Source organism: Lagopus muta, chromosome 6 (assembly GCF_023343835.1).
Source record: "Lagopus muta isolate bLagMut1 chromosome 6, bLagMut1 primary, whole genome shotgun sequence".
Lineage (NCBI taxonomy): Eukaryota > Metazoa > Chordata > Aves > Galliformes > Phasianidae > Lagopus > Lagopus muta.
In genome coordinates this window covers 50,084,585-50,106,303 of record NC_064438.1, presented here as the reverse complement: position 1 = coordinate 50,106,303, position 21,719 = coordinate 50,084,585, and the positions used below count along the sequence as shown (strand labels likewise).

Sequence of the window (21,719 nt, the reverse complement as noted above, 5' to 3'; positions counted from 1 at the left end):
AGCGGGGAAGAGGCCCATTATGTAGGTCACCTCGCCCACCCCTCCCGACGCTCAGCGCTCGCCATCTGCTCGCTCCGAGGCGATGCGGCCGCTCCGGGCACTGAGCGCGCAGCACCGGGGCGGGATTCCTCCTCCTCCCCGCCGCGTTAGGGACCCGCGCAGCCCCGCTCCTGCGAGACGCCGCGATGCGGCGGCAGAGCCGAGCAGGCCGCCGGGTCTGCCGGGAGGCACGCGGCGCTCAACGGGCTAGAAAGGAGAACAAACGTAAGGATAAGCCGGCCCGGGGACGGAGGCAGGCGGCGCTCGGGGCGACGTCCCCCCGCCTGCGGTACTCACGTTCTCGGTGTCGCGCTCGTTCACCGTGGGCAATGGAGTCCGAGTGGACATTTTCCCTCGCTCGGGCACCAGCGCTGCCCGCGGCGCGCACTCGCACTCGCACACCACCCCCGGGCCGGGTCGGGCCGCGCTTCTGCTGGGAGGCGTCGGGCGCAGAAAGCCACCATGAAGGACGAGGTGCCGGGGGGCGGCGTCGCTCCGTGTCCCCCCGCCTCCGCGGCCGCGTTAGATCCCCCCGAGGGAGCGGGGCGGCCTCTCGCCCTCCGCCTGCCGCGGGCTCATCCTACGCTCAGCCGGGCCGGGCGGGGGGCTCAGCGGCGGTGCCTCATCGGGCGGTGACGGCGGGGGAAGGGGACGGCGGAGGGGCTGCCGGGGAAGCGGAGCGGCTCGGCCCGTCTCGCCGGCCCCTCGGCGGCTGAGCGCAGGCCGCCCACCGGGTGGGCTCCCCGCTCTTTGCCCCCGCTTCACCGGGCCGCCACCGCTCCTCGCATCCCGCCCCGCGCCCGGTTAAGGCCGGCACCCCGTGGGCCGCCGGCGGGCTGGGAACGGTGACTGCCCGCCCGCCTGCCCGCTTCTCCTTTCCGTCCTCCCTCCCGCGCTCACTGCCAGCCGCCCCCCGCCCCTCCGCCGCTCCCTGACGAGCCAAGATGGCCGCCCGGCTTCCTCCGCGCCGAGCCCAGCTCCGACATGAACCGGAAGGGCCCACCCCGCGCCCGGCCGCGACGAGGAGGCCGGCGGCGTGTTGCTAGGGGCCGGGCCGGGCGGGGTGGGGAGGAGCCGGGCTCTGCCGTTCCCTGTGCGGCTCTGAGCGGGCTCCTCCTCGGCGCGGTCTCGAGTGGGACTCTGGAGGGGGGTTGGGGTGGCTGGGAGGGCGGGGCTGGATGGAAGTGGTGTGAATGGAGGGAGCGTGAAGGAACATCGGTGGAAACGTGTCGCTAAATAGGAGCCCTCGTCCGCAGAGAGGCTGTGGGGATGTAGGGTCGGGCCCACTGCCCGTTTGTAGGCAGAGCAGGGCTGCTCACGGTCAGGGAGCTTCCCTGCTGTGTGTGCAGAGCGGCTTTCGGCCTTGAGTGTCTTGCTGCCTTCCTGCTGTGTCTCTGGGTCCAAAGAGGAGCGTGCGCGTGTGATGAGGGCAGCTCACGTGTGCTTGAAGCCTGGGGCTGCTGCAGCTCTGAAGGTTCATTTGATGGAGAGTGGAAGCCTGTGCCCTCAGAATGTGCTTTTTCTGCCCAGAAATCACTGCAGTCACTGTCAAGAATACGAGGAAGTTCATAGAACTGTAGCACCATTGCAGTTGGAAGGGATCTTTAAAGGCTGTTTACTCCAACCCCCCTGCAATGAACAGGGACACCCACAGCTCCATCAGGTGCTCAGAGCCCCCCCAGCCTGACATTGGCTGTCTGCAGGGATGGGGCATCCATCACCTCTCTGGGCAACCTGTGCTAGTGCCTCATCACCCTTACTGTAAAAAACATCTTTTTGTTTGGTTTTGAGTTTAAATCTCCCTTCTGTTAGCTTGAAACCATTTCCCCTGTCCTATCACAGCTTAAGATCTTGATATAGTCATGAGTGGATCTAATAAGAATGGGAAAAAGAAGTAACCTTTGTGTATTTAATATATAGCTAGTGTATGGGAACTGTTGATCACAGCCTGAACCTCTGATTGACCACCTGAGGTGAGGAATGAGTCAACCACGGGAGCACAGCTGAAGACAATTCACCTCTGCTACCAGAAGGGATGGAGCCTGGCTCCACCTCTGCTAGATCCCATTTAAGTGCTGACTGTCACTGAGGAAGGTTCTCTTTTTGGAGATTGCTCCTTGGGGAGTTTACTGTGAGCCTATGCTATCAGTGAGCATTTTCATTTGTTTTGATTAACTTTCTGTTGCAGTAATCTTACTAACCTTTGTACACCTATTGATTATATAGCTAGCTTAGAAACAGACATATTTCTGTTATTTTTTTCTGGAGAAAAGGCAGAAGAAAATCTCTACAGAAATAAATGTGGGGTTAGATGGGATTTGTAGCAGTTTGTCATCTCTGGAGATCCGACAGCATAGCGGTAACATTTTGTCTTTCTAAAGCCTAATTTATCTGGCGAACTTTATATCTTATAAATATTTACCAGCTTAGCCTTGAAATCCATCCTGCAATGTAGGTGATATTTTCCCACTTTCAGAGACGCTAGCAAGGATTGGTAGCCTCTGAGTACTATCCAACTAAAAAGTTGCTTGTCTTGTTACTTTATCATGGAGGCTACCAAACTCCACACACATAACCAGTGGAAGGAGAAACTCAGTAGATTCATGTCCTCCTTGGTCTCAAGCCAAGCTGACACCTTCTTTTATGTCAGTGACAGGAATTTTGGGTAATTTGAAGAATATTTATCCTTTGTATTGGTGTTTCATAGAATTGTTAAGCTTGGAATAGACCACTAATCCAATCATCAACCCATCATGTGTATGCACATATATACATATCTATCTATCTATATATATATCCATGTGCATATATGCTCAACTTACGTGTAAGAGCTGCTCTCCTTCCGTAGCAGGCAAGACGCTTTGTGTTGGAAACAGAGAGGGAGTTGTGTCTATCTGATGTGCCAAGGTCAGTCACAGCAGAGCCGGGAGAAGTATCCAGATCTCCGGCTTGCTGCTTTCGCCACAGGGCGGCTGCTGCTTCATTTTTGGCTGCCAAAAGAAGGTGTTCTTTACAATTTCTTTATAAAGAGTGGTAACTGACTTACGATAGAGTCAGAAAAAGTAAAACTAGGTAGAGATTTACTTTGGTTGTTAACCAAATGCTTTCGTCCTGCATTGGTGGGGACTGCAGCTGACACAGGAGTGCTGAACTGCCAGCACCAAAGCCTGGGAGTGGTTTTCAGAGTGTGTGTTGAGTTCCCCTGTGCTGTTAGTGTGTACAAACATACACCAAGTGACACTGAAGTATGGGGCTATAAAAACTTGTATTGCTATATATTGCTATATATACACAGATAAATCCAATCTATCCCATTATGTGTGGTCAGGTGAAAGTCCTAGGCCTGTCTATCTGATAGAAGTTCTGCTATTACTTTGGGTAAAGCCCACATTTAACACTGCCCAAATTAAACAGAGCTGAGAGCGGGTGGCAAAGGAGGGGAGGTTGTGGGGAAAGGAATTCTTGTTTCTTTCAGAGTGATGTTTCTGACTGGCAAAGTGATGTTGAAACAAGAACTTTTGAAGAAAGGGCTTGAGACCACAAAAAATAACAGCAGCTCATTTTGTTGTTTTATCACCAGTAATGGGAACCATTGATTTGTGTTGGCAGTTCCATGCGGCAAAACCTGCGCAGAGGATAACAAATGACACAGCTTTATTGTTTCATTTAATTCTGGCTGTATTCTGCTTCTCATGTTCAGGCAGGTGAAGCACATAAATTTTCTTAGAACTTTGGACATATTTAAAAAAATTAAAAGAAATTGCGTGGGTTTCTTATTTCTTTGTTGCCCATAAGTACTTACTTAAGCTGTGTTCATAAGCAGAAGGTGATTTTTTCCCTATCTATAGGTTCTGAGAACTCGGGAATCTGATAATCCAACTGTATTTTCCTGGTTCTCGTGCCATCGCAGGCGATAGTGACAGTGCTTTCCTCAGTGGAACTCCAATGACAATGTTTGCACGTTATCCAGGATAAGCTGCAACTTGTGCTTCGAGCTGCACAGCCGCTACAGTGCTAACAGTTGTAAAAACTTGTTTTTGTCAGCGGATCTGGAGAATATGACTCAAAGACACACAGGAAGCAGCTTAGTTAAGGTGCTGTTTTTATGTCACTTTTTTGGCTATCGCCACACACAGAAAACAAAAGAAAGCAATGTGATTCAAAACAACATCATTATGATGAAGCATTTTGATTTTTTTTTTTCTTCTGAATGCTAAAAGTCAAGTCATTAAATCTCTGAACAGAATGTTGCACATACATAGTGAATCCTAACTTTAACATTGTGATCAGAGCAAAAATGATGGAATTGATTAAAAATGCTGGACAAAATGCAAGGATTAATTTTAAATTATTCAAACGCGTGAGGTTTCCATCTTAATTCTGCAAAAAGGATTACATATGCAGAATTGACTTAGGTAATTATATTCCCCTCACCTCACTTAGAGGCTGGGGACTGGAAGACATCAGCTGGTAGAGGCAAATAGAGGATCAGCTAATGTAATTGTTAGAGCTGCCTCATCCTGCACTGCAGCTATGGCAGAATACACCACCTGGGAATCTGCTGAAATATGAAATCATTTTCATTTACACAAAAATACCAGTTTAGGCTGATAATTATTAACCCTGATGTCACTTGTGTTTCTTCAAGTCTTTACAAAATGCATTTTAAAAGCCACAGTAATGTACCTAGTATTATTCCTTCTTATTCTAATATCTTATTGTTGTCAAGTGATCATTATGGTCCTTTTCAATCCAGGCCATTTTGATTCTATGATTATGTGAAATTCTAAAATAATTCCATGCAGTGAATGATTTTCAGGACCATTTCATCATCAGGGTTACCTCTGAAACTGATATCATTATTTGTATTTGTGTTTCAAATTTTTAATTCCATAGAATACATGAAAACAGTGTTTTATAGTAGGAAGGAGGAATGTGCGACTTCGATAACGGTGATGACAAAGCTATTGATAGAAAAGTACTGATTACTGTCTGTGAGCTGAATCAATAGTCCCTGCTCGTATAATGAGGCCCAAGTGCAACCCACTGCAAGGCCAGGCTGGTGTGTGGTTTTGACAGCAGAGGAAACAATGGAAGGGGAAAAAAACTTCCTTCTCAATGTTGCATCCATGCTCTGATGCTCAGGCATCAGAGAGCTCAGCCACTGGGCTGTGAATGTGAGAAAACAGGAGTGATCAGTATTGGCTTCTGGATTGCAAGCTTCAAGTAATTCCTTACCTGTCAGGCCAGACAAGCAGTGCATGGCAGAGCCATATAGCATAATGTGTGAGATGTGAACCTTCACGATGGGATTGCTGTCCAGTGCGTGAGCTGCACTATTTCCACCACTGTTTCCATCTGCATGGCTCGTGGGATCTGAGGCAGAATCACACTGCTCCAAGCAGCTGGGTGAGAGTGTTGTTCTGGCAGCAACTGGGTTAGTGTTGTGAAAAGTGAAACGAAAATACCTCCTTAGCTTTCTGTAAACCTGATGCCTTGCGGGCTATGAAAGAAACAAGGAGAAGCAGTCGGTTGGCAGCCATGCTCTCAACTTGACCCTATGTTTGAAAGCTAGCCTAGGTGTTCTATAACAACCTCTTCTGTTCCTGCCAGTGCATAACCCCAGCAGGGCTGCATCTTAAACACAAATCCTTTCGGATGCCTTGCCATCTGAGTCAGGCACGTTACTGTTCCTCCTACGCTGTTTCCTGTGTGGTTAATACTGAATCAAAGACTGCATTCACAATGATGGGGAAAGAATAGATGACTCCAGCACACGTAATATTTTCAAGAGCAAATTAATAATTGGTGTGCCTGAGTGTCAGTGGGAAGCAATTGTTTGGTAGCGAGGAGATAAATCCCAGGCTTTTTGGGCACAGGTTATCTAAAAATGAACAAGCCCACGCTTGTTCAAAAAGGAACATCTAAAATTGTTGACAGGCTAGTGCAAAGTACAGCTCGGCTGAAGTTCCCAGGGCCCACAGTCAGCCCCAAGGGCTGGGTTTTGCCAGAGAGGTTTAAATTCTGGAGGCTGTCACTAAAACAAATCCTATTCAGTTCTCTGTTAGCATGCACATTTTTCTATGATTCGTTGTCACCTTATCAGTCTGTTTCTGCCATGGATACCAGACGTGAGCATGGTATTCCAGCTGTAATAATGCAAAACCAAAATACAGGTGTGAAATAACTCATTTTGCTGATGCCACAGTTGAAGAACCCATTTAGCCCTTTCAGCTAAGTAACTGAACTCTGAAAACTCACATTACTGTGACTCACATGCCCTTTCAATATCACTGACTTTCCCCTCCACACAGAGTCCCCCATCTTGTAAGTACGCTTTCTTTTTCCTACAAGCAGAATTTTTAACTTTGGCCATAATAAAATTCATGTCACTTACCCAAAATTTTGCAAAGTTTTGTTCTGCCTCAATGCCATCTTTTAATTTTCAACCCTTTCTCCATCCTGGGGGCAGCTGCAAGGCTTATTGGTCAATCTTTCGTTCCCTTATGGTCCTTGATACAAACACGCATCAGTGCAAGCCAAGAACCAGTTGTGCTGGGCTATGGTCCTGCGTTATGTTTTTCTGCTGATAAAGAGGAGTTGCTACCTTGAGCGTTCACACAACATGTGGCCTGGGGTGGGGAAAGGCTGGAGGGAGAACAACTCAGAAAAAAACAGCTGGGGGTTGAGCAAAAGATGGGGTGCAATGACTGAGGTGTCAAAACAGGGCTGGGGGCTGCTGAGCAGACAAGGGGTCCCAGGACCCTTCCAGCACACTTCAGTGAAGCAAGGGCGAGCAGTTTGATGCTTGATGAATGTCACTGTGGTTTCCATAGCTGTGGTTTCTCAATCGACATGCTCTGCTGCAACAAGTTGAGGGCCTTAAAGGAGCACGGTGTTTTTCATCAGCTTTGTTATCTTTATCAATCTTGCACGCTCCTCTAAATGATAACAAGTCTGCTAGAAAGGGTCTCTTCCCATCAAATCCAGTTGATTGGCATTAATTACATTTCCCTCCCTTAATTCTTTGTTAATCGAGATCCATATGAGTCATTTCATTATGTTGCTGGGACAAGCCTGTAAATGGTCATATCTTTCTTTCCCCCTTTTTCATAAACTTCCACATTTGCTTTCCTTTGGAGCTTCCCCAGAACCCAGAAAGTCACCAGTGCCCGCACACATCTTCTGCCTTGCCTCGATGCGTGAGGGAACACGTCCTTGATAATTACCTGACAAAGCCAAGCATGGGTTAGATTCTACTGAAGCTAGGGGTTTTGAACAAAGAATTGATGTTACAGTCACAAACAACCTTTGCAAATGCACGGGAAGATTTACTTTTCCTGTTCATCTGTGAATTTCTATATTACAGTATAGAGCTATAACTACAAAGGGTCTCCTAAAAATGTGTGCGTGATGTAAAGAAAAGGATTTATGGCAGACCAGGTACAGGCTGCACAGGACAGACAGGTTTGGTGCACTGTCCCCAGCATGGGGCTTCACAGCACTCTTGTTCTTCCAGTACTAAACCACCTTTCGCTTCTCATTCTCCTCAAATGCTGACAGCAACCCAGGAAATGAAGAAACATCCCCACCGTTACAGTAGATATGTGCTAACATCATCACCTTTTTTTTTTTTTAGTTTCAGAACATCGAGGAGATGACAAATACATAACGTACTTGGGCTTGTTTCATAGCAAAAGATGAGCTGCTGATTTGAGGATGTCTGATAGGAGGTCAACAGCTTCAAATTGAATTGGAAAAATATCAAATTAATGCTGTTGCCACAATACTGATTAGAATTCACATCACACAAGAACATAAAAACACTTTTAGAGAGAGAGAGAATGTTTTATCATCCAAGCACGGCACTTTTTTCCAGATGCATAGAAGAAAAGAGCAAAATGAATTAGGAGTGTTTTACTGTTATTGAAATAAAAAGAGGCAATTGAAAATTAGGACTGTCCCTCAAACAAGCACAAAAAACAACATCGAGCATCAAACAAGCCTTGTATCCTCTCACAAGTGTATTAATCTGTAGGGGTGTTGGAAGGCACTGGGGAGGGCTGGATCCCCCCCTGCTGTGCTGCAGTGAGCACAGCTGAGCAGGGCATGGTGCTGGTGCTCCCAGCCTCAGGTTTGGAGCAGTGGGACATCCTCGGCCCCAAATAGTGCAGGCTGCAGCTCTGTGTATGCCTGGGATGTAGTGCCAGTCACAGCACAGCACTCCTTCACTGGTGGCAGTGAGCATTTCAGGATGAGCTCTGTGGTCTGCATGAATCACATGGCTCTGCATGCCTTGCTTGAAGGGCTCGGTGCTATATAAACCTAATCCATGAATCATGTCTGCTGGCAGTGAGGTCTGTGCGTGCTGCAGGTATTCTCTGTAGAGAAAATCTACCTCTGGCATAGAACTGAAGAGTTTTCTGTGTATCTTATATATCAATTTTCTTTTTACACGTTATTTGACTTTGCATGATTTATGGGCAAGTGTGATTACAAACATATTACCTTAATTACCATTCATTGCTGTTCTTCACTCCACTCTCACCCTCCCTTGTTTTAGCCTTCTACTTTCTGGGACACAGCTGACCACCCTCCCCTGTCAGCAGCCATAAGTACACCGCTCCCACGGGAGAGGTCTTCCACCTACCTCCACCCACTTCCTCCCTCCCCTCTCTGCAGCACAGCAGTAAGTCTTGCTAGCAGGACTTACCCTTGCAAGCATAGGATCCCTCTGAGCCCATAAATACTTCCTCTCATTGACCAGGATTGCCAACCATAACATTCCCTTACCCATTTATAGGAGCTGCTGCTCATGGCATTAATATGGCCATTAACACCCTTACTGTTTCTCCCACTAACATCTTGTGCCTATAAACAAGTTTTCCTATTTTCTGTTCATTCTGGTCTTACTGCGTGCCTGCTTCAGCTTGAGCCACCTGATCTCTGAGGAGATGATCTTTTAACTGCTTCTAAAAACATTCACAGTCGTTTCAGATTTTTCAAGGTGGTTTTGAAAAGCAAAGTGATGTTGCTTTGAGAAATTTGGTGGTATGACCTTTAATGCTTTAGAAACCTTCCATGTTTTTGTTTGTTTATTTTGCGCTTTTTCAGTAACAGTGTGGGGAAAAAAAGAAGAAAGAATCAAATACCCATGAAGAAGAGCAACCAGTAGTTGGAATATCAACCTTTTGTAAGAGTTCTTGAATGAAGGAGAGATTCCTCTCTCTGGAAGTCAGCAGAATGAAAGGGACATTGCAAATTTTTGGAAGTTCAGCAAATGTTTGTTCCTATTTTCAAACAATTCTGTTGGAAGCACTTTTGTTCATCTACAATGGCTGCTGGAGTGGTTTCAGCCTCTCCAAGGCAGCGCTAGGAATAGCGAGCCTCTGCAGTGCGTGGTGCTTGTGGGACAGCTGCAGTGGGGCCGGGGGTGGCTGGGGACAGCAGGGAAGGAAGAAACATTCGGGACAGAAGGGAAGATCTGACAGACAGGAAAAACACACGGGTCTGAGGAATGGGGAAGTAACTGATGGAAAAACACCCAAACACTGACCCTGAAGAATTTTCCTTTTGAGTAACTTCATTCCTCTCATAAGACGGAACAAACCGATAGCACCTATGCAGGGTGTGACCCTCGATGGTTTAACTCTGAGTTCTTATTTTCTAATGTTGGCTGCCTTCAGCATCCTTCATCTAACCTGCCAGAGCTCTGGTCCCCAGGGGATGATGCTGAAGGACCAAGGCATCAGCTGCAACCACCTGAGACCAAGCCTGAGCTCACCTGGGCCTAAGTCCGACTGCAGTCTGTGGAAAGCAGACCTTTGGAGGACATTCAAGGGCCTGGGCTGCCAGCTTTTCAAAAGAGAGCCAGAGATATTAAAATCAACTTCTAAAGTATTTGTTTCAAGGCAGTGAAAACATGTTGTTGCCATACACTGGCTGCATGTGTGCCATATGCTGCCACATCCTGTAATTGCCAGTGGCTCTGTGTCCTCCACGCTCCATGTCCCCTGTGAAGATGCAATACAGACCCCCATACAGGGCTTTGGAAATGCACGCTCTGCAGAGAGCAGCACTGCTGAAAAATGCTACGTAAGAACACACGCATAAATATATTTATATTCCTCTGCGTGCATACAAAACCTTCTTACTGTCTTTGCTACAGACCCTCCTGCTACCTGCAAGTATCACACTCATACCCCTTAGGAGCCCATGTGGGCTGTACTGTATAACAGAGGGGGATTTATCACCTTCTCTAATACCTAAGGAAAAGTCTAATACTATTTTATAAAGTACTGCACTGTTTTTGGGCTCAGCTCCATTGCTTTTAATATTTTATACATGTGAATATGATGTACTGCAATGAAAATACCCTTACATCTTCTTCCAGTAAGTGCATCTATCAAAACAAGGAGCGATGTCAAACGATAGAGAGGAGCTCTGGGTCTGGAAGGCACAAGAAAATGCATAAAAGATGAAGCTCTATTTATGTTGCTCGTGCATGCAAAAAAAGAAAAAGAAAGAAGAAAAAGAAAAACCCAACAACCCTCCTACATTAAAGCTCTCAAAGCTACAAAGTAAATCAGCCAGCATGTGGCTTCTGTGCTTGTGCATTAGGATCCAGGCTTTAATTACAGATCCCATTGCCTTTGCAGAGAAATCCCCTTTGTTTAGCTACTGGAGCTGACAAGGCTGAGAAGAGTGAAGGTGCAGGGGACTTGTTCCTGGGCACAGGGACTCTTTTGGACCCAAATCTTGCCTTATTTCTCTTCTCCAGCTATGTCGCTTCATGCCATCATAGCTGGGCTCAATCCGACAGCAGCCATGAAGCCCTGTGACACTGAAGCCCGAGGGAAGTTTGTGTGACCAGCTGTAACTGCAGGGCAGAGCTGGCATGTTGGGCAGCTTGGAGAAAGGAGAACGGAAAATCCCAGCGCTGTTCACAGGGATGCACTGGTGGTGCTGAGCTGAAGCCGGTGTCTCTACCAGGAGCAATATGCACGCATTAGCACAATGGAGTGGGCTAATTTACCCTAAGCTCAGCAGTTAAACTGCTTTAGGGCTCACAGAGGGCTACTTCAGGTCTCTCTTCAAGACAGATTTTTGCTTAGCAGTTGTTCTGCAGGTGGGCGCCATCCATTTTGTGCTCAGTGAGGAGCGAGGATAGGGAGCCTTGGGGAAATAATGAAATGAGAAACATGCAGAGATAGCCTTCCTCCTGCATTTCCTAACTTCAGAGTGGCTGGCTTGGTATCCTCAGTCTTCTTGAGGCCACTTGCATGCATGGGCACTGCTGGGCTACAGGGAAACAAATGCTAATTTTGTTATTAGGGATTTGCCCAAGGAGGCTGTGGATGCTCCATCCCTGGAGGCATTCAAGGCCAGGCTGGATGTGGCTTTGGGCAGCCTGGTCTGGTAGCTGCGCATAGCAGGGGGTTGAAGCTAGATGATCATTGTGGTCCTTTTCAACCCAGGCTGTTCTATGATTCTGTGATTCTATGATGGGACTGGGGCACAGCTGGAGCACTGAGGCCATCACGCAGAAGCATGATGGGAGCCAGCATGGGGATTGTCACAGCAGAAGGTTGGCATCCTCAGCGTCTCAACCAACACAAGATATGCGACCAACAGACTTCAGCTGATGGCAGAGGAGAAGTGCAGATGGGAGTATTTTTTTTTTCACCCCAACTACTGTGGGGGACACTTCTGATTGTGGAGAAGATATCCACCTTCAGTCCCATGCCTCTGTGTCCCTCCTCTCCTCTCGTGGCTCCTTATGCCACCTTCCCATTCTCGATCCAGCCCACTCCATGAGGCAGCTGGCAGTCAGGGTATGCTCATGTGGATCCATTCATCAGGGCTGCGCCAGCATAGCTGCTAGAACGCTGTGTGGGTCATTCTGCCTCGTTCATCCCAGCAAACAGCCGGCTGGATCCTCCTCACCACGTCCCAATGTTGGCTGCACTGGGCTCCCAGCTGGCAGATGGAGCTGTGTGTTGGAGTGGGCACTTCTGCTGCTTTCTACCTGGCAGCTTTCTGGCCCTGCAATTCAGCTTTCCTTAGGAGACTGAATGGTTTTGTGGGCTTGTAAGATTTTGTAACTTATTAACAGGTCATATTAATTCATCTTTTGGTGCTCTGTCTTTTCTCCTTAGAAAGATGGAAATCATTTTTTAAAAATAAAATGCTGCATATGCTGCGTGTGGGAAGTGGTGATTTCTAGCTACGGACTGAGGGGGCAAAAGTGTGTAATTTATAACTGTATCATAAATAATGAGTCTGATGCCTCTGTTACTGTGACTTTACACCAGTCTAAAAGTGGAGTCCAAAGCTGAGAGTCAGCCCCAATATGTAATCCCTCCACTGCAGAGCAACTGAAAGCTGGGATCCTTGGCAGGCACAAACAAGAAGAGTTTCATTAACTTTGTGTTTCCTTTCTGCTAATAAGCCAGGCTGTGGATCCTCTGACTCAAACCGAGCATTTTTGTACCAGGAGGTAGGCTGGGGTAGGTGTGGAGCCCTGGAGAGGAACCAAGAGCTGGCAAGACACCAGGAAAATATCTGCTCATCTTCACTGCCTTCGGTGCAGCTATTCTAACTTGTCCCAACTGATGATCTGTCCCTGGAGTCACAAGGAGCATTTGAACAATGCTTTCAAACATAGGGTTTGGATTTTGGGTCGGCCTGTGCAGAGCCAGGAGTTGGACTCGATGATCCTTGTGGGTCATTGAGGTGGCTGTGTGCAGCCCCGCGGGCTGCCTGTCCCACGGCTGTGTGCCTCTCCGAGGAGCCTGCACCAGGGATGTGGGAGCTGCGTGCCGCAGCACGGCGTCTGAGTCACCCAGGGTGCGTGTCTTACATAACCCTGCATACGTTTTTGAAGCATGCTGCAGCTGAAAGGGCTGCCAGGAGTCCTGACAGGGGCGGGGAGAAGCAGACGGAAGATAGCAAAGGGTGCTTTTCCTTTGCCCCCTTAAGTATGACCCCTCTGGTGCAGGAGGCACACATGGCTGGAGGCCCTGTGGTGTGTAACCACAGCTGCTCTGGGACAGAGACTTCACTGCAATGCCAGGTCCAAACCTGAGACCTTCACTGACAGTAAATGAACCTCCGAGCCAATGTCTCTGCTTCCAACCTGTCTCTGCCCCAGAGCTCCACAGAACACAGGTGAGGGTCATTCCAAGCAATGGGCTAAACTGCCAGTGGCTTTAACTTCAGACTGAACACATCTTTGTAATAACCCTCCTGCACCAGGCTCTCTGTCTCACGATGCAGTCACTGGGTGCATTTTCACCAGTGAATACTGATTTGTGAAAGGCAAAATGCTGAATGGCTCCAGTTCAGCTCAGCTCCCACCCAGCAGCCCTTTGGAACAAACCCAGGGCCAGAGCAGTGCATGCTCCCACCGTGCCCAGACTGGAGCATGTTCACCTTGTCCTCACAGCCTGCTCAGCTGTATCACGGGTGCAGGATTTTAGAATGGAGGTTGAAACCCACAGGGCAGGTTCCCAGTGATGCTTCCTCCAGGCGTGCACCCTAAGCAGCACCTTCCCTGCAGAACTGATAGGAGACCAAGAGAAGCCCCTCTTCTCATAGTCCAGGTGCTGCTGCCATGCAGCTTGCCTTACTGCAGGGCTGGAGCCACGGTGTCTCCTCCCCACTGAGCAGTGAATCTTTATTTGGTACACGAGTGTCAACAGGTGTTGTGAAGAGAAGAAGGACGAGGGGATATGGGTGCAGCTGGAGGAAGTATTTATAGCTGCCTTTTATAAAAAAACCTATAGCTCACATCTCTGTTAACGTATGTAACGCAATCGGGAACCTGAGCTTTTCATGATCCCCTGGCTGCAGGATTTCCTGTGGAATCCTCTACCGGCCACAAAAACAAGCTAAAAATAAATGCATTAAAAATGACACACATACTGAAACCTGCACATGCTTTTGCCTCTTTGCTGGATGGTGAATTGGGTGGCAGCAATGGGAACAGGGAAGGAAAACTGGAGAACTCCATAATACCTGGGCTGGTGCAGGTTGAAGTCCCCGGGCAGCTCCAGTTGTGCATGGGTAAGAGCATCTGCTATGGGCAGGAGTTCAGCCCCCCCATAGAAAGCTGAGCTTCGAGCCCTCCAGTCAACCCAGGATGCTGTAATAGATGAATGCAGCCTCTTCCCTTGCTGCTGCTCCCAAGCTGTTTGTTGGGAACACGGCTTGCAGTTTGTCCTTACAGAAGCTCCTGACTGCTGCCATCCGCTACCACTTTGGATTTTTTGTAGTATGAGGCTGACTTCTCATATTGCAGAGGCACCTGCAGGAGCGTGGGCTCTTTGGAGTGCAAACGGGGATTTCTGTTGCTTTCCATGAAAACTCTCTTCCCAGCAGAGTGTCTTGTGCAGAATGAGCTACAGACGTAAGGGCCGATTCCTGGCTTTAAGTTTTGGAGTGATTTTAAGCAGTACCAAGAGCAGGGAAGCAACTGATTGAGAGAGAAATGGCTTCACTCTTTCTTTTCTGATGGGGATTGAAGGCTGTTGTCTATCCAGGCTCTTGCTGCCAAAGGAACAGAGCACCTGTAGCTGCAGGCAGAGGACTGGAGATACTCTGTGGCTGCCTTCAGGCAGATGCCAAGGGATCAAGGAGTGACAATTCCCAGAAATGCGAGCCTCCTGCTCACAGGTTCCTGCTCCATGCTTGGTCCCAGGGTGCTATAGCAGTGGACAGTGAGGCAATGAGAGTTCCACCTCTTGCTTGTCCAAGGTTTGGAGTGCAAAGTTGCCCAAGCTCACCCCCTGCTGAGGGCAATCCCTGCATTCACAAGAACAAAACTGAGAAGAATCGGCCACAGAACATCCCTCCCTTGGGTTGATAAACTCCAAACAGTGCCAGAAGCCCTCAGAAATGCAAGATGCTATCAATACTGATGGGAAGGGAAACAAAAGAATGTTTTTCAGGGCTAGATTAGGGGTTTTTTTTTGAATAAGAAAGACAGACTGGAGTCACTGTGTGGCATTATGCTGCTACAGAGGTAGCCACATTAGATAGTCCTTTCGCCACCTTGGCTGGATACATTAGGCATGATCCTGTCCTCATACCATTGCTGGGGTTATTTTTCTCTGGGGTTAACCACGAAGGTCCTGAGCCCAACCTCCATCCTCCATTAAATCCATTTGCTTGTGACATTGGAGACAACCTGCTGGGGAAGAGAAGTCACCAGTCCTTCTCCTTCTCCTAGCACAGGAGATGCTCCCCACCCCAGGGTTAGCTTATGCTTCACTTCTGTTTGTATGTTTCATTGCTTTCTGCAGAAAAGAAGAAGGTCTGAGCTGCCTTCGAGGAAGACTGCAGATACACAGGGAGTTAAAAAAAAAAGCTGTTTCTTTGCAAGTCATTTTCTCTTAAGAAGTTCTGCCTGCATTTTTTATTAATAATACAACACCCTGGATGTGTCAAAAAACATGAAAATACATTGCCTGGTGGGAGCTGCAGTCTCACAGACCCTGGCAGTACGGCTGGGTTGTCATTTGTTTCTCAGAATTTCATTTCCTAATCAACACGTCTCTGAAATCACTGTGTTTTCAAAGTCTGGCTTCCACAGCTGCTGTGATCAAAGCCGGGGAGGTGGGGCAGAGTGGGCAGGGGGAACCACGCTGTCTCCATCAGCGGGAGAGGGAGGAGAAAGCCCACGTAGCAGAGAGAGCTGAGACAAAGGGGTTTGATGTCCCCACGTGGGTCTAATATTTCAGAGGCAAATAGGAAAATAAGAATCTAGAGACCAATCCCTTGATTCTGGCGTCCAGCTGGTCTCCACTTGAGGGATTTTTTCCTTGATATTTGAGTTTCTTGGCTGGCAAGAGGCAGAGGAGCAGGGGCTCTGTCAAGTTGCCACGATGGCAGCCCTGAGGAGTGCTAAGTGCAGGGAGCACCCAGCTCCTGCAGATGCCAGGGTGGGAGATGAGGGCGAGTCAGCCGTGCCCACACAGCAGCCCCACCGCTATCATGCCATGCCAAAATGCGTTGAAATCACTGAATTGGAGTTAGACTATCAGGTTTTGCTTCTCCGACACCGGCAGGGCCATAAATTCAGTGCTCTGACAACCCAGGAGCCCTCCCTGGAAATGCAGGCCGTGCTCGTTTGCAGAGAGCTTAGAAGGATGTGAATTTTAAAAAAAAGAAAAGCTTTTAGATAAAGATACCAAACCAAACACAACCCAAACAACCCTGCCGTCTCCATCTATCATGAAGAAGGATTATCCTCCCATTTCCCAGAGCCTCACAAAGACTCCACCCGCTGCCACTTGAAGGCTTTGCCTGTTTTGCAGGATGCTGCTTCCCTGCTGGGCCTGCCTGCCCTCACAGTGCCCGGTGCGGGCTGCAGGGATCAGCCTCTGCTCCTAAGGGAGCTGAATCACAGAATCACAGAATGCGAAGGGTTGGAAGGGACCTCAAGGATCATGAATCTCCAACTCGCTGCCACATGCAGGGCCACCAACCTCCCCATTTAACACCAGACCAGGCTGCCCAGGGCCCCATCCAACTTGGCTTTGAACACTGCCAGGGATGGACGGGGCATCCACAACCCCTCTGGGCAGCTGTTCCAGCACCTCACCACTCTCTCTGTAAAGAATTTCCCCCTGACATCCAACCTAAATCTTCCCTCCCTCAACTTAAAACCATTTCCTCTTGTCCTGCAGTTTTCTACCCTTTCAAAGAGTTGATTCCCCTCCCCTCTGTAGGCTCCCTTTAGGTATTGAAAGGCTGCAATGAGGTCACCCCGAAGCCTTCTTTTCTCCAGGCTGAACAAGCCCAGCTCCCTCAGCCTGTCCTCATAGGGGAGGTGCTCCAGTCCCCTGATCATCTTTGTGGCTCTCCTCTGGACCCTCTCCAACAGCTCTCTGTCTTGTACTGGGGGCTCCAGACCTGGACACAGCACTGCAGATGGGGCCTCACAAGAGCAGAGTAGAAGGGGAAATAGAGTCCAACCCCTGGCTCCACACAGCTCCACTCAAATCAGTGTCTGAGAGCACTGTCCAAACGCTCCCAGAACTCCAGCAGCTCGGGGCCATGTGCGCTACACCGGGCAGGCTGTGCCATGCCCACATGCGTTACAGGGTGCAGGACTTTAAGGTCATCCATTCCTGCATGGCACAGCACAAGATGCTGCTCAGCGAGCAACTCATTTACACCTCCCAGAGGGTAATTCCTTCCGATTCATGGACTCTGGGTGCTGCAGGAGGAGCTGAATATTGGAGAGGGAACCATTATTTTATTTTATCTTCATTTTATTTTTATTTTATTTTACTCCCTGCCGCAGCCACACGGGCGGCTCTGGTTCACAGGCGCCCCCTGGCGGCTGCGCCGGGACCGCGGAGCCGCGCAGCGCCGTGAGCCCCGACTCACGGTCAGATGGCTGCGCGTCGGTTCCCGTGGGGAGGGTCTGGGCGTGAGGCGGGGGCGCGAGGATCCAGCCCCGCTGGGCGACGGCCCCAAGGAGCAGCTGGCCTCCTTGATCCGAGCGTGAGGGCGGATGTACGCTGCTGAGGAAGGGGGAGGAGAGGGGAAGGCGGCTGCCGTCCCTCATTGCCCCCGGCCAGCCTGCGCGCTGCAGGTTGTGTCATGAGCGCGGCCGCTCCTTCCCCATCCGGCTCGGCACGCATCTGCGGTTTTTCCTGCAGAACGGGTTTTCTGGCGTTAACGATACCACTGCTTCTCTCTGCCTTCCACTCCCACCTCCCAGCATTGAAATGAGGGAACAAAGGAGGCGACGGTATCGTGAAGGACTGCGTTAAACAAAGAACCAGCAGTCGTTAATAGCTTGCCCTTATGGATCCCCACAGCTTCCCAGCGAACATCACCAGACACCCCCCAGAAAAGGCTGTAATGACAGCCAGGTAGCAGCTCTCACACCTCTCCTCCCAGCGGAACACTCCGTTCCCCCCCGGTGATTCAGATAAAACCATCCCCTCACCCCACCGTGAACCACAGCCACTTCCCCCTCCTGCCTTCCTGCTCACTGAGCAGCACCGGGATGGAGCTGGCCTTGGCCATAGAGCTGCCCTCGTGTCTCCCTCCTGAGGCTGCTCCTCTTTTCTGGCACGAAGAGCAGCCAGGTGGGCTCACCACCCCTCACTCCCTCTATTTTTAATCAACACGGAAGCACAGGAGATCAATTCTGCTTACGTTACTACATAAAAAGGATGGTTTTCTTTCATTTCTTCAGCAAGTCATAAGCCCTGCTACTCCATAAAAGCCTTAACTACTTCATTCTCTGCCATATGAAGATGTTGTGACCTCTGTTAAGCATGATGCAGCCTGCTTACACTGTATGGAGGTTTCAATTCTGGTTGTCTGTGTCACTAAGAGGGACGTGGCTCCTCTGGAAGTGTTGCACTCTGGTCAGCAGCTCAGGTGGATGAATGCCTGGCCTCAGTCTGAACCCAGAGGGATCTGGCTGAGGCATTTTCCTGTGATCACAGCTGTGCTCTGGCTATCCATTTCACCCCTACGTGTGCTTGCCCACCATCCATAGCCACCCTGTCATGGCACCTCCATCCATGCCCACCATGCCCACCTGGCTCACGGTGCCGCATATGGACACAGGCTGGGCAGGAGACAGAAGGCCTTCAGTCCAGCTTTCCCAGCAGCAGAGATCAAGTGAAAAAGCCTCTGTGTTTTTATCTTTTTCTATGTGAACTACGCTGCTGACCTCTTATATACCTGTAACTTTGGCTGTAAGTGCGATTCTTAAATTAGCAGTTCCCCATCAGTGCAGGAATGGATAATATACTTGTTTCCTCACATTTCTTTTGAAGGTGCCAGATGACTTCCTTAATGACACAGATACAAATCCAGGCTAACTCCATTGACGTCAGTGTTGCTAGCTGGGTTTATTAGTAGCAGATCAATATAAAAATCAGTCAGGATCAAGCAGAACTTTGGAGGGAGTGATGCAAACACCCACACAAAGCTCCCAGTGCTGCTGCTTCCCTTATTTGCAATGCACCACTGATGTCCCCAGGACCCCAGACTCAAACCAGAGCTCCTCTTTGCTTCATTTGTTCCTCTCTAAACAAGAAAATGCTGTGCATAACATACATCTAACGACACAGCGATAACATTAGAAATCCAGTAAACTCCACTCTCCACCTGCAACCTTGGAAAACAACAGGCCTGGAGAGCAGGACCAGGCTCTGCAGCCTTTCCCCCGCCTCACAGGTGCTGGGCTGCTGGTGTTCAAGGGCAGCTCCAACACGGTGCAGCCGAGTGACCTTGGAACTGAGCAGTGCGGGAGGAGCAGGGCGAGAGCTGGGAGAGGCCCTGCCTGCCCCTGCCATGCACCTGGCTGGTCCCAGCCATGCCTGCTGCCCGGGCTGCCAGCCTTCACCCCGTGCTGCTCCACTACAGACGTGCACAGCCCGAGGAGCAAATCATCTTGCTCCTGTCTTCAGCAGGGTGACAACATCATCAGCCCACCAGGCACGTGAGTAATCAATCCCAGTGGCTCCAACACATTTATAAAACCGAAGCTGAAAGTTAAGCGTGCAAACAGTGTTTCACAGAGAAGGCTTTAAAGAGCAATGTTTTAAGCAGCTTTTTATTGTCTTTCCCTCTGGGTTCTCTGTTCCACATCTTCATGGTTCAGTGGTGTTACTGAATGCCAAGGAGTCAACTCTCAGCAGCAGCCCTCCGAGGCTCTTTCCGAGTAATTAGTTTGAGAAGAAAACAGTGCCATGGTTTGCAAGACCAGTTGGTGGGTCAGCAGCTTCTGGTCCCTCCGTCCCTGACACTTCCGTCCTCTGGGAATGCAGAATTGCTGTGATCTTTATTGCTGCACAGCAGCCATCGAGTGAAAGGACAGCTTTGTTACTACTGTTCTCCAGTACCTCTTCTTTCAGACATCAAGGTGCAGAACTTGCACGACTGGAGCGCTCCCATGTGCTAAGCGCAATTTCATCAGATACAAATCAGCTTGTTTAACTTTATGGCATATCAGCACAGCAAAAAATCAGCTGAGCTGGAGACATGGGTGAAGATTGGGATCTCCTAGTGAGCACTGCAGCCCAAATAAGAAGAAAGTTCTCAGCAGGGAGGAACGATAGCCTTGTGCATAAAAATAAGATGAAGACATACATGCATACACTTGAACACTTCAGTTTTCACTATGAAGACAGCACAAAAATACCCTTGCCTGCAGGCCTGTCTGTAGAGAGTGCCATGAATGGTGGGAACTGGGGTGTGGAGAACAATGTGAGACAGAACTGCCACGCAGCACATGCAGACGACTGGTTGTGTGATGCCTCCTATAAGTGGCCCTGCAGAGCGAACCACCGTTTGCAAAGATGCCCTCTCTGGAAGCCGTGCGCTGGGGTTGTACTGACCAGAACAGCCACTGCAATGGGAATTAAGAAGAGTTGAGCACTTTCCCATGCCTACCACAACTGCTTTGGATCACATTTGCCTTATCTTTAGCCATTGCCTCTCTACAAGCCTCAGCTATATGCTCTTGGGGGCAAAGAGCATCCTTTGACATAACACATGTCTATCACATCCATCTGAGTAAAGCACTCACCTCCAATGAAAAGCATTAGGCTCTAGGCAATAAAGGCAGACATTTTTACTTCTCATACACACAACAACCATCAGGATTTCAAACCCCGGTTCAAGCTTCTGACCTTTTCCCACCTGCAATACTGCTGTGCTGCTTGCTGCTGCCCCGAGCAGCCCATCAGCAGAGCTGCTCCCACTGCGCTGGGCACTGACAGGGGGAGCTGAGCTGCAGGAGCTCTGGATCGCAGCTCTGGGAGGAAGATGAGGATTTATACAGCTGAGGTCATGGATCTGATGCTAGACTTTCCACCTGCCAAATCACTGCATTCACACTGAGGTTTTTAGGCTGATCAGGGAAATCACCCAACACTCATTTTTTCCTTTTCAGGTGCCAGGGATTCCTTTGAAGCTGCAAGCAGATTGCATCTAAATACCCAGCCGCCGTTTTGAATTTCTACTGGTTCCTTTTAATCAGATAGCAGCAATACATTCAGAGACTGGGGAAACTCCTTAGACAGATTTCTTCTCTAAAGAAATGCTAACAAAACAAACCCATTCTCATTAACTGGTGGAATCCCTGATTATCTGAGATGAGAACATCAGTGCATAACAAAGATAGGGCTGGAAGTGTAGCAGCAGTGCCTACGTGCTACTAAAGGAATGCTTTCACTCACTGTTTTCTCCCACCATACATTTACAGCAAGTCTACCATCACACAGCTTCGCTATGATTTCATCAGCTCATTAATCCAAGGGAAAGCTGCCTTCAGAGAGTTTATTTCCTAAATTCCCTTCTGGAAGGAACAGGTCTCTGCCTTGCTGCTCACTGGGGCTGGAGTGGACGGAGAGAAATCTCCTTTAGTGGCTGCCTACAATTACAATCAGATCTGTTTTGAAGCAAAAACAGCTGCACCCTGACAGGGACTTCACCATATGGCAGGTGGCAGCAGCCACTGCTGTGTAACCCCTGCTTTAAACTCTTGTGGTCACACTCAGGACAGAAGCAATGTGGCCCTGCTAAGCCGTATCTGCAAACTGTCAGTACAGATCAAGCCATTACTTTGGTAAATGCCCCTGACCTACGCTCACTGGGAGTCAAGCTCCATTCATTCTGTTGGAACTGCCCATCCTGCATGG

At 49.1% G+C, this 21,719-nt stretch overlaps 1 protein-coding gene across 10 annotated transcripts in view; it reads right to left on the bottom strand.

Annotated features, from left to right (window-relative positions):
* Positions 1 to 1,064, bottom strand: part of MARK3 (microtubule affinity regulating kinase 3) — a 60,440-nt gene extending 59,376 nt beyond the window's left edge. For 2 of the 10 annotated variants that reach the window (XM_048947499.1, XM_048947500.1), the window contains exon 1: positions 337 to 1,064. In XM_048947499.1, the coding sequence (XP_048803456.1) occupies positions 337 to 387 (51 nt within the window). In that variant the 5' untranslated portion in view covers positions 388 to 1,064. The remainder of the gene's footprint in view (positions 1 to 336) is intronic. The other 8 variants (XM_048947501.1, XM_048947502.1, XM_048947503.1 and 5 more) reach the window with 7 other exon arrangements.
* Between the last annotated feature and the right edge of the window lie 20,655 nt (positions 1,065 to 21,719).